The sequence below is a fragment of the Rutilus rutilus genome, assembly GCF_951802725.1.
Source record: "Rutilus rutilus genome assembly, chromosome: 9".
Classification (NCBI taxonomy): Eukaryota; Metazoa; Chordata; class Actinopteri; order Cypriniformes; family Leuciscidae; genus Rutilus; species Rutilus rutilus.
Window position 1 is genome coordinate 32,676,899 of NC_140223.1, and position 13,382 is coordinate 32,690,280.

Sequence of the window (13,382 nt, forward strand, 5' to 3'; positions counted from 1 at the left end):
CCAGAGGAGGTACCACAATCCTGGTCCAAACTCTATGTGGCAAGTTGACTCGTAGGCTAGCCTACATGTCTCCGTATTCGCCTATAGGCAATGCCATCTGGGTTGAGAAAACTTAACAGTAACTGTATACTGTCTCCCTATTAAAGTAGAAATATTTCGAGATTAAAGTCTATATTAAAAAATATATATATTTTTGCCCATATTTTTCAAAATATCTTCTTTTGTGTTCAGCAGAAGAAAGAAATTCATACAGGTTTGGTACAACTTGAGGGTGAGAAAATGATGACAGAAGTTTCATATTTGGGTGAACTATCCCTTTAAATACAAGTCTCTTTCTCGCACAAAGCTGTGTTGCTTCAGAAGAATAGTGCAAAGGTTGTGTAAACACTCGAAACGGAGCCACAGTCCTCACTCTCTGTAATGCAGAGTGAACACACTTTAAAACATCAAAACCAATGTATTTATTTTTGTGTTCCACTAATAAAATATAGTTTGGGAAATACAGGGGGTGAGAAAGTGACTGACTTTCAGTACTTTTAAATTTGCTCAAAATACAGTCTATGTGTGTCCAAAAGGGGGCAGACGGGTTTACACTTTACACCTGTGTTTACCTGGAAACATTTGAATGCCAACACATTTGGTGCCATTGGTGTAAATATGAATCACAGTCGTCAGTGGAAGACAATTAACTTATGACCTCAGCAAAGACATTTCCTACACCCACAGTTCCTTAACTTACTGTAACATCCCAGCTCAGCTTTAGCCTACTTTTCTTCAGTTTCGCTTTATTACTCAGACAGTCCTCGCAATTGAAATACGAGACACGCTTTAACACTTGGAGTTTACCTGTGTTATCATTATCATCATCCACATTGAGAAGAAATATGGAAGCAGCTTATTTATTCTTTATCAATTTTTTTTTACATTTGTGAACACGGCATTGTTTCTAGCCACAACACAGCTCCGGGGGAAACGTAATTCTTACTCCATTGCTTCAGCCAGTTCCGGGTGTGTTTCGCAGGTTGTCTGTTTAATAGTGTCTATGGAAGTATGTGCGACGAGCTGGAGTTAAAGACTTTTAAAGCTGTATGTGTCAACAATAACGACCCCGGTGATCAAGGAATTGAGGTAAATTGGCAAAAAGGTTTCTTTTATTCATTCTAATCTAGTCTGTTCATTGAGTAGTTTAGTTTCTCACGGTGTCTGGGCAAGCGCGTTCAAGTTTAGTTTTAACCTGAGGGACATGTATGATCGCTGTTGGTCGAAGGATCTATGGAAAAACGCTTTGATTTTACTTAGTAATTCCGTACAAAAAGTACTGTAGCTGTAGGCTACCTTAGTACTTTAATGTAGCCTACTTAGTACTTTAACCATGACATATTATGTCATTTCTGTACATTATTGTATTCCAGCTTCATAGAATACCATGTATGTATCCAGCTGAGAAGTTTTCTGGTCTTAACTGGTCTCCCAGCCTGGCCAAGATGGTCTTCAGCTAGTTTAATGATTCTCCTAAAAACTTATAAAACCAGACAACAGACCAGGCTTGGAGGCCAGCTAAGATAAGCTTTAGGCTTGTTTGCAGGATTGCAAGGCTACATATGGCCATTAATGAATTATCATAATGTGGATAAGTGACCTGACAAATTTTTTTTTTCTTATCTGTTATGTCATTATTATTCAATAAAACACACACTAGAAATTCAATTCATACATGAAATGACTTGAATACAGGAAATTGTGAAAAAAAAAGAAGAAAAAAAACCTTGCAAAACAAACACACTCACACTTCTGAGTCAAAAATAAAAATGGGCAAAATGGCTAAATGCGCTTTTAATTGTCTTAACCACAAACTGTTCAGGCACAATTATTAGCACAAAATTAAGCAAATGTACTGCTTAAAAAGGCATTGTTGTCTCAGAAAAACATCAAAGACAGAGTTGCATGATGTTCCTTGGTGGTGTCTTCGAAAATCTGTCGAGAAATATAATAATAATAATGCATCTCTACCACAGTGAAGCATGGGGGAAGAGGTGTCATTGTGTGGGGAGCCTTTTAGCTGCTGGTATTGGTGAGATACTTAACTGTGAAAAGTCGTACCCCCGGTTTCACAGACAAGGTTTCATTTTCACCCAAAAATGAAAATTACCGCATGATTTACTCACCCTCAAGTCTTGAGAAATATAGGTGACTTGTATTACAAAATAAGCAGAAATGCAAGGGTGAAAAATGTGTTTCTCAAAACATTGAGTTTCTAAATTAAAATTTGGTGTTTTTACACTATAAACAAAGGGGTTAAATAAATGATTTCTCCCTCAAAACAATGAGATTTGATTTCTAAGTGAACAAATCCTGTATAAGTGTTTTCACACATGATCGTTGGGTGTAGGTAATTGGGAAATGATTGTGCCATCTGTATGGCAGTGTTTCCCAAATGAAACACAAGAGCTGTTAGTTGAGTAATAACCTATGTCTAATGTAGAGAACTGTGTTCAGCTCTTTTCAAAAGGTTTGTTTTACAACTGCAAACTGTGTGTAAAGCAGATAATTTGCTTGCAGTTTTGCAGACTTGGTCTGAAGATTAAGTATACGAGTCAATGCATGGTTTCACTGTGTGGGCCTCAAGTGCCACTTTTAGTGTCTAAGCAATTTCAAAAAGCTATAATGCTTTGGAGTACAGGAGAATATTGCAGAATAACTTGCTTCCCACAAATGAAAAATTGTTATCTAAAAAGGAATGATCAGATGATATTCTGAATTTCTGATATTCCCAAATTGGAAAGACAACCAAGAAGTGGCTTGAGAACAAGTCCATCAGGCTCATGTTTTGGCATCGGTCAGAGTCCAGATTTGAACCATTTAGAACTATGTATATATGTGTGTGTGTGTGTGTGTGTGTGTGTGTGTGTGTGTGTGTGTGTGTGTGTGTGTGTGTGTGTGTGTGTGTGTGTGTGTGTATATAAAGTGGATAGGAAATGTTTACATAATGGTTGCCTGAGTAGTTTCTTCAAAAGGGTATAAATATATTTCAAAACCATATGAAACCAACAGGATTACAACGAGTAGGCTACATTTCTAAGAACGTGGCACATTTTAAAACTAGTTTAACCCTTCTTTTTAAAAGATTTACCCTTTTCTTCATGATGGACTCTCTTTTATGACATTGACCCAGTTGCCATGTTCGGCACTGTTTTGTTAGTGGCCGTTATATCTAAAGATATATTTAAAAAAAACACTGCAACTATACAGACCAATATTTGTATCTTAATATGTGTGTATATTGTGTAAATTGTGCAAGTGTTCACAGGTGATTCCAGGAAATGGATCTTGCACAAACCACGTCGAATTGGGGATAGATGAAGTTTCTAATCTTCTACCAACACCACAGGTAAATGCCTTTTACTTATAACTTTTGATTGGCTGAAGAAATTAATTATTTACATTTGCCAGACGCTTTTATTTAAAGTGATTTAGTCTACATTGCATTTAAGGCAGGGCTGTACAGTGCGACAGGTCTGTGCGATGAATAAATGTAAACTCCGTTACTTGTGTTTGTTTTCAGACATGATAACTTCGTTTTATACTTGTGCTTCTGCCATATCACGATTTTTGATCGTGGTTGATCGCAATCACAAAAGTTAATTATTTGCTCGTGCTTTTCAAGTTTTGCCGGGTAAACATTTCATTGGCGTTCTGTTCAGACATGTTGCACTTTTCTTTCACTGTCAAACAGCGCCAAACTGGACTTTATCTTTCGCGTCTGATTGTGCTAATACTGCCAAATACACACGAGGTTTACATGAACACATTTGGTTATGTCTAAAGTCAAGTGAACGAAAACAGTTGAGAAAATTTGTATATAGTTTCTAGATGCGTGCCGGTCTTAAAGTGACAGCACGTAGTAAACATGGTGTCGCTTAAGGGATTGTTCACCTCAAAATAATTTGTCATGATTTACTCACTCTCATGTTGTTCCAAGCCTGTATTAATTTCTTTCTTGTGCTTAACTCAAAAGAAGATATTTTGAAGAATGTGGGTATTAACAGTTGCTGGTCCCCAATGACTTCCATAGTACGAAAAAAAAAAAAAAAAAAACCTTTTAGAAGTCTTTGAGGACCAGTCCAGCAACTGTTTGGTTACCCGCATTCTTCAAAAACCTTTATGTTCAACATAACCATCAGGTTTAAAACAGCTTGAGAGTGAGTAAATGATGACAGAATTTTTATTTTTAGGTGAACTATCCCTTTAATGTTAATAAAACAACAAAAGAGAAAATCACTCACTACTCTTGGCTGAAGAACTTTAATACAGTAGCTTTAATGAGAATCAATGTATAATTTATACAGTGAAGTGTAGCGTATAAGTGTATGTAGCTGAAAAAATAAAATTAAGCACTGTTTATTTCATTTGTATATTATGTTGTGTATCTTTGTTCTTATTGAAGAAAAGATTAAATATAATGACATAAAGATAAAAGATTTTTTATCTTCGCCCACTTTGGCCTAAATGTCTGCCATTCTTTTTTTAGTATATATTTTGTAACCTTGTAAGGCTTTGTTTTTAAAATAGGAAAATGAGTTTGGCCTGATAAAATCATGCATTGTGATTTTCCTGAAATGTTTTTGCCATATCGCCCACCCCTCTACTTGTGCTGCAACTGTTTGGCCTGTGCTACAAAACTTTCATCCTCTGTGGCACCAGTGCTATGTGCAGAAAAAGTTAACGTACATCCCTGTGGTATGCATTTTTATCAGTTCATGCATTTCCTTGTTGAATCCATGATCTTCCTGTTGCTTTGAGCTACAGGAGAGGCTTTAAAATAAATGAATCCAATGGTTTTGTGCCAATGCAAAGCCATCGTTGACATGCATGACCATTTGCAATGTACTGTATGTCAAAATGTGTTTGCTTTGGCACAAAACCATCATAGTTTCTTTCATTTAACTACATAAGCTGGTCCTTCCACTTTGTCTGAAACTTGATATGCAATGACTCAAATAAAAAATATGCATGTCTGGTTGACAAATACAAGAAAGTGTGCCTCTAATCTCTAATCCTATTTTCACTCCTTTAGTTTACTTTGACCTGACTGGATTTGTGTTTTCAGGACGCTGAGAACAATAGGACACAGCATGAAGTGGATGGAATTGATGACGATACTGATTCAGAAACTGAAACTTCAAAGGTAAATCTGAAAACTAGAAGCCATTATTTAGGTGTATATACATGGGGAAATAATGTGTATTATTAGTCATGCGGTGCATGATGTTTGTTCCTCCTGAGAATATTAGTTCAGTTATGTGCACTAGTTGTTTTATGAGAGGATGTGTTGTCAAGATCACTGGTCCTGAAAACTGCTTGCAAAGCAAATATGTGCACTGTAAATGAAACCGCTCTCAGTATCCGGACTTGCCTTTGAACAACACTGAGATACAGTAAGAAAAGCTTGTGATTGCAGTGGCGAAGGGAGTTGCAGAGCCTGAAGACAGAACTGAATGAGGTGGTGGTGTGGAAACTCAAACTATGGATGGTGATACTTCTCATCGTCTTAGTCATCGCTCTGGTTATTGGGATCTCAATCATTGTGTGTGCAGGTATAGATTCTCCACTGAGTTTCATTTTCTACCATGACTGTTAATGATAATGTCACTACTGCAATTTGTTATTCAGTAGTGGCCAAAAGTGATGGTTAGAGGGGATGTTTGTTTTTAATGACCCTACAAGTTTGAATAAACCATCAAAATATGAGTAAAATATTTTATGGTTTAAATATTTTAAATATGAGGAAAGAACAAAACACTAAATGTGGTTAAGGTCTTTTTTTTTTTTGACAAAATCATTTGGCAAAAAAGGCAAACTACAGCTACAGGTTTTAAAAAGATGCATAGAAAAAGCATACATTGACTACAACATAATCAGTTAATAATATTTCATTGGTTCTCTCTTGTTTTTGCATGTGTTCATTATTTCTTTGTATTCCAGCCTGGTTAAAAGTTATGTCTGCACAATTTGGTATGTTTTATTGTGTTATCACAAATTGCACAAGAACACTTATGAAATCTTTAACAAAACTTTCATTTTAATATTTAAATAAAGGATGAAGATGTCATTTTTTCAAGGCCGTGATCTTTTGCGTGATGCGTTATCCTTCAGCAATGAGCAGCTTTTAGCCACCTACAGTAGTAAAAAAAAAAAAATTAATTCCTCTAAAAATAAGAAATTAAGAAAAAAGTAATTTTCCTTGAATACATGTGTACACTTCTTATGGTGTGTTCACGTCATAATTCCAACTTGTAATAAGTGTTCATGTACTCGAAGAACTTATAATAATTACAACTTGTAAACTGGAAATTTTCGGAAAGCTCAGACAAGTGTCCTCCACTTCTGGGCTGATAAATGCTGCCTTCGGAGGTGCCATTTCAAGGTAGGAAGGAAGGCATCGAGGCACGTCCAAATCCAATGTTAGCTTCACTTCCTGTCTCCTGAGATACCTTCATCTGATCAAGTTTTGAAGACCGCATAGATGTATCCTTCACTGCCTTTGATATCCCACAATCCTGGGCTTTCCATTCTGTGACAGTTGAGCTAAAAAATAAAGATGGCGTCTGAAAGTTGCGGTTGGTGGACAGTATGTGTGTAAATGTACGTTTTTGACCAATGTATTGATCCAGTGTCCACTTTTGATGTCATTTCTAGCAAGAAATGATTGTAGTAATTAAATATTCGCCTAGTTTTCACCAAAGCTTGCCCTATTTTGTAGATCATTAAACCGTAATTCTGCCTCAGAAGTCTGTCTGAAATCAGTTTCGTAAAGTTCCTTCGTACACAAACGAAGGAACTGTCTGCAAACTGTCTGCAAAGACCGCAGTTAAGCCAGCGAGGCAACAAGTCAGCTGTCTAAGCTTTGGGACGCAGCCACAGTCATAAGGACTGCAAGATTCTTGTCTTCCCTTTTTTTCTGCATGTTTTTCACGTCACATGACCACATGGTACACCAGATCATACATCTGAACCAAAAACCATTATGTCATGGACCCTTACAGTTACGCCATGCAGGTCATGACAGATTTTGAGTTTTTCCACGTTCCATGTACATTATAGAGCGTATTTGCTCACTGTAGCCTCAGCTTCCTGTTCTTGGCTGATTCCAGTCGGATCTGGCTCGAACATATGGCTTTAAATTGATGTGAGATCAGAGAAGCCTTTCTCTATGAATTCCCAGAATGTCAGCTGTTTCTGAGATGATGGAACCATGACATTAATAATCATAACTGTTCAGACTTTACTCATTTAATCATATTTTAACAGCATAAACTTCATGATCATGTCTTGATGTGTTATTTGGCAACCATGTGATTTGTCAATTTTAAGTACTTCCTGTATAACAATCTAATTCTGAGTGTTGTTTTGTACCCCTCTGTGTTTTAAAGTTGTTGATGACGACGGGGATGAAAATTATGATAAATCATCATTCGTGGTGAAACGCTTCTTCAGAGGGAATTTTATTGTAGACAACAGCAATTTCACTTCAGACCAAGATATCCTGCAGCTGGAACAGCAGGTAATGATGATATGACCATTACTTGACATTATGCCTCTGAAGTGTGTATTGAGAAATACTCTTTATGTTATGTCAGACATATCAAACAGACATGTATGATTATTGAAATCGATTTATGGATTTAAAGATATGTTAACCAGAACCTTTTGTCAAGTTTCACTTGATTTTCATCACTAATCTTAATTTTCCGTGTTCAAAACAATGCTATACTCTATGGCAACCATCTGATGTTATCAATAACCACAGAAAATGATTCTGATCTCTCGGTTTGTGTGGGAAACAAACATTGCAATGCACTTACAAGTGACATCTAAAGGGCAAGACAGGACAGAAATGTGTGTTCTTTGAGCTGTGAAGTTGTCTAAATCGTCATTTTAGTGGAGGGACTACTTTTCTAGGTGGTCTCAACAAGTCTCTTTCGCATACATTTATATATTGTTTGAAAGTTAGCGGGTTACCGAGTTTGAAGGGAAGAAGTAAAAAAAAGCATAGTTGTACTGAACCCAGAGGATTATCTTAATAACACTTTGGGTTTTAATTATTAATACTTGCAGTCTTTTTACTCAATTGAAGCTGTGGATTGTTGATGTGAACACTAAAAAAGTTAGCAGGCAGCTTGTATTATATTTTGTGTGTTGTTAACGTGCTGTTTTGTATTTGTTTGGTGGATTGTATTGTATTGGGATGGATATTGTTCTGAATGTATCATTTCATGTCATAATTTGTTAACATATGGTAACATATGACAATTATCCTACATGGCTAAATCCGGCTCATTTACAATCTGGTTTCTGTTGATTTAATGAACAAAATCTGAAAGCTGAACTGTTTTTTTCTTATTGCACAACAGATATGCAGAAAGTAATGTGACTAAGACTATTACAACCTATATGTGCACTAAACTATTTCAAAACCCCCCAGAAACACCTTGAGTCATTATGATCAAGGACATTTGTGTTAAAGGGATAGTTTACCCAGAAATGAATATACTGTCATCCAGAAATTCATTTACTCACCGTCATGTCGTTCCAAACCTGTATGACTTTTTTCTTCTGTGGAAAATAAGTTGACTCTAGAACTATGAACATAAACAATGCTTTCACAAAACGAACACCGTTACTTCTTGATAAATTCTCACTAATCCAATAAGAAGAGCTACCACTGATGTCAGGATTTTTATTCTTTCAAAAAACAAACAAACACAAAGAGGTTTGGGACAACTTGAGGTTGAGTATAAAACAAAGCTCATTTTTGTATGAGCTAACCATTTAAAGAGGACCTATTATGCTTCTTTTTTTTTTTTCTTTTTTTTTTTACTTTCTTTAGTGTGTAATGTTGCTGTTTGAGCATGAAAAAGGTCTGCAAGTCCTCCAAAGGCAGTTATGCTCTATTATATCAGTAAACACTGTTTGAAACTCCCTGAAACGTCTCCACTGTAGTCTTGAGTTTTCTTCCCAGAACGAACATGTCCCTATATTCCCCATTTAAATAATGACATATGCAAAAAATACAGGGTGGGGCCTGGTTGAGATAGTTAGTAATGTGTTGAAACTCGTGGTTATGGTAAGGGGCGTGACATTGAACGGTTGACCAATCAAAACACACTGGTCCAGCCGACCAATCAGAGCAAACTGCGCTTTTCAGAAGGATGGGCTTCATAGGCTACACTTCACACTTGCACAGATCCAATCTTTTGACCATATCTGATTTTTTTGGCCCAGCTGTTTACATTCTCTTTAGACACCCATTAATTCCCGCCCAAAGTGATTGTCGGTGATTGCTTTATGCGACCTGGTAGACCCTCTGGTTTTGAGTGGCCATGATTATTTGCCAGCATGGTTAAGATAACAGCTGTCATGGATGTTTTGCAGCGCTAAATCTGACTGAACGGATATATACTGGAAAATAATGGTAATTTTTGTTTGTTATTTCATCTACGGCTCATTAGATCTAGAATTCTGAAGTGAAATAAAGTAGCGCACTAGCGCTGTAAGATAAAAATTTTTGAATGAATTAACGAGAGAGAGAGAGAGAGAGAGAGACACTAATAGTGAAGCTTGTTGGTTTAATTACTGCGAAGTTATCACTTCATTTAATTACAGCAAAGTAAAGCTGTTTGGTTGCCAGCTTCAATTTCTTTACTTTATAAAGTTTTCACTTCCACAGCAAGCGCATACAGGCACATCTGTTTCATAATATCAAATTAAAAAGCTATCTTTGTGGGCAAGCTCGTCACCCACAAGTATGTATCTGATGGATGTACAGTATGTAAGTGGCTCAGATCGAATGTGGAAAAATCGGATATTGTGTGGAATTTTGTGTTTACACGTGTGCAACAAATTCCGATCCGTGTCAGATGGGAGTAAAAAAAAAAGCAGCTTTTTTTTGTCAGTGTAAACGTAGCCATAGAGACAGGAACTAAAACCGAGTGTTACTGACAGACAGGGACATTGTTGCAGGGCTGCAACAATGAAGAATATGTGAAGAATGTGTTTTTTTAATAATGAGCCCAAAAACTAAATCAAGACTTTGTAAAAGGGCATGAAAAGTACTCTTTAAAAGAAACTGAAACTTGCTTGACCTAAGCAGGGTAGTGTATGAGCCACAACTACTTCTTCGCACTTCTACTTTCACTGTGACAGTGTTCCTGGGAGGCATCGTGGCTCACTCTGCACTGCTGAAGTCAGTTCTTTGATTTGAAGACTCAATCTTTCTGTCTGTATCTCATCTCCCCTCAGCTAACAGAAGTCTACAGTTCTTCTCCTGCGTTGGAACGGTACTTCTCCAATGTCACCATTAACCATCTCCTGTGAGTCCATTTCACACTCCATTGTCACGTTTTACACCTTCTCTTCTATTTACTTTTTTTGTTCAGACTGTAGTGTGCCTTTTAAACCTCGTCCACACATCATTTTTGGTGTGGCCCAAACAAACATTTCACTTTGATATCAAGTTAAAGTTGTCAGAAATGAGCGTTGAACCCCTTGTTTCGATACAGGGAGGCTACAGCCCAGTTTAAGCTACAGTTCATGATGCCTTTAGATCATGAGGAGCTGGTACGCTACACTCTGAGCCTAAAGATGGTTAAAAATGTGCTTCTCCAACACTTGTATGATCAGGACACTGGAGACCCCTTCTATATCATACCAACATCACTCAGCATGGAAGGTGAATACACAAGTCATCAACACAATTCATAGAAATGGAAGTTTGGAAATGATATAGTGACAAAATATATTTGTTGCAGTAAAGCATGCAGTACTACCAAATGAATACGGTTTTGTTTTATTAGTAGACCTAACTATGATATTCCTGTTTGCTTTTGTTTTTCAGTTGGGTAGATGAGTAGAACTTCAACTACAAGATTTTTTTTTTCCTGAGCAAATGTGTGCATTTGAACCACTGCTACCCTCATCGGAAAACAAAACATTCCACACATCACGTTATTCACTTGGTTGTCTTTTGTACTCTTTTAACAGATCTGTTAATAATAATAATTACCCATCAGTAATTAACATTTAATAATCACTGCTCATATATTTTACACATTGTATATGAAAAATACCCCTTTTTTAACATTTCAAAACACTTAATCAGATCATTTTAAACAATAGTTTTACACAAACAAATAGTTTTTTGCTGTATTATTATTATTATTATTATATTTTACAATATACTGTTAAAGGGTATGGGGTTTTACACTTATGTCACAGTTTAAGTCTCAAAAGATCTTCCTAACACTGATTATGGAAGTTATAATCATGTTCTGATGCCATGATGCGAACTTCCATGTTGTTCCAGGATGATTTTCTGTAATATGTGTACTATAGTTTTATTGATTTTTATTAAATGGTAGGACATTTTTTAATCACGGTGGAGCATTCTTTCTGTGTTAGATTTTTTTTTACGTATTTTTTTAAAATAAAAATTTGTTATGTGTTATAATGGAACAATTTTAGTCTGTCTACATTAAATACATACATACATACACACACTGTATATATATATAATATTTTCTGCTGGTCTTCTTAGGGTGTTTACACTTGTAGTTTGGTTCTCTTGGTTCTTTTGGTCCGGACCGAAAAAAAGAATATTATACATTTAGTCCTGGTTCGCAACTATTATGAGAAAAAAACAGGTATGCTTAAGCATTCTGTCCTTTCATGGTTGCATCTTGTGACATCATGTCCTGTTTTTGGTTAGTCATGTCTTTGGTTCATATTGTGTTCATATTTCATTCACCAGAGTTGGTTTGGAAGTGGACCGAGACCGATCTTTTCAGCTGTGTCGGTCCGCTTGTTTGGTGCACACCAGGGTTCGGATGGCAGTGTTCACACTTATTCAAATGAACCGCACTAACAGAGCAATCGCACCAGAGTTTGTCAAACCAAACATGCCAAGTGTGAACACACCCTATCTATCACACCCACACAAATATCTCTTAGTGTCAAAAGCATGGAAATTGCAAATTTAGTTTTGTGTTAATGTCAAAATTAAGGAAGTGTCTTACAAAATACTTCACAGAATTGATCCTGCTAAGCATGTTTTGGGAAGATTTAAACTCAATATTTCATACACCTGTAAATGTTGTGCTCTAGAAAAATAAACTATTTTTGCATCTGTTTTTTCACTGTATTTACTCAAGATTATTTAAGAAAGATTTAGAAAACTTTATTAATAGAAAACTGAAGTGTATGATATAAATATATTTTAATATACTCAGAATGATAATTCAGAATGTAAAGAACAACATATTATACAGTTATTTTATTAGGACAATACATAAAACAGAGATAAAATGAAGTGGGCTCTGTTGCCTGTTTATTGCAGAATTTGTTTAGTAATGACACTTATTTAATGCATTAAATTGACACTGATTGTATTAATTAGCCACCAAGCTAACAACATTGGTATCAACAAACCTAAACAATCATATATCAATGCATCCATCATCATCATGGCTTCGCGAGCGAACGAACGAACATTTAGGAAGGACATCCACGTCATCTACAGGCACGCTGATGGCTGACGCTATGCGGGACAGGCAGGTCCTGCCACAACGGCTGAAGGTAAAGGTCTGGTCCAGGATAGGTGCTGAGGTGCTTAATTTGTTTTTAATTTGCAGTGATGTCTTCTAAAATTCCTTAGGATAAACTAAATGAACTCAAAGGTGAATTGTTGGCATTCGGTAAGAGTATAGTTTGAAATAAAAATAATTTAACTTAATTACCTTAAAAATGTATGTGGTAGATAACAGTTCACATAATTGTCTTGGAAGAATTTGATGAAAAATACAGTATCTCACAAAAGTGAGTACACCCCTCACATTTTTGTAAATATTTCATTATCTTTTCATGGGACAACACTGAAGAAATGACACTTTGCTACGATGTAAAGTAGTGAGTGCACAGCTTGTATAACAGTGTAAATTTGCTGTCCCCTCAAAATAACTCGACACACAGCCATTAAAGGAGAACTCCGGTCAATTTTAACATTGAGCTCATTTTTTTGTACATTTGGAGTGCTGTCAATACAGAGAACAACGACAAAAATCGGTGTTGCCTACACCGAGTTATTCTATTTTTAAAATTTGCACCCTATTGACTTCAATGGGGCAAGTAGTAAGCCTGCTTTTTAGCCTCTTAACATCCTTTAAGTGTCATTACAAGTGCACAGAAAATGTGAGTGATTCCTTCCGAGTGAACACGAGTGGATCTGACTGCAGTAGATGTTAGAGATATTAATAAAAATGAAGTTAATTCAGCCAGCGCTCATACCTTTGTTTACATCCTGTTTTCGGTGGAAGGCCATAGTAATCGAT

General features: G+C 36.2%; 1 protein-coding gene across 2 annotated transcripts; it reads left to right on the plus strand.

Annotated features, from left to right (window-relative positions):
• The first annotated feature begins 575 nt into the window (after positions 1-575).
• c15h3orf52 (chromosome 15 C3orf52 homolog) lies at positions 576-11,514 on the plus strand. 2 transcript variants are annotated; one of them, XM_084419782.1, is made up of 8 exons: positions 576-1,128; positions 3,308-3,388; positions 5,108-5,185; positions 5,459-5,594; positions 7,431-7,561; positions 10,300-10,370; positions 10,560-10,729; positions 10,895-11,514. In XM_084419782.1, exons 1-8 carry the CDS (start codon positions 1,051-1,053, stop codon positions 10,900-10,902), a joined length of 753 nt encoding a protein of 250 aa, XP_084275908.1. In that variant the 5' UTR covers positions 576-1,050; the 3' UTR covers positions 10,903-11,514. The 2 variants fall into 2 exon arrangements, with proteins under 2 accessions (XP_084275908.1, XP_084275907.1); XM_084419781.1 differs by having other exon boundaries at positions 932-1,128; positions 3,299-3,388.
• Positions 11,515-13,382: the final 1,868 nt, after the last annotated feature.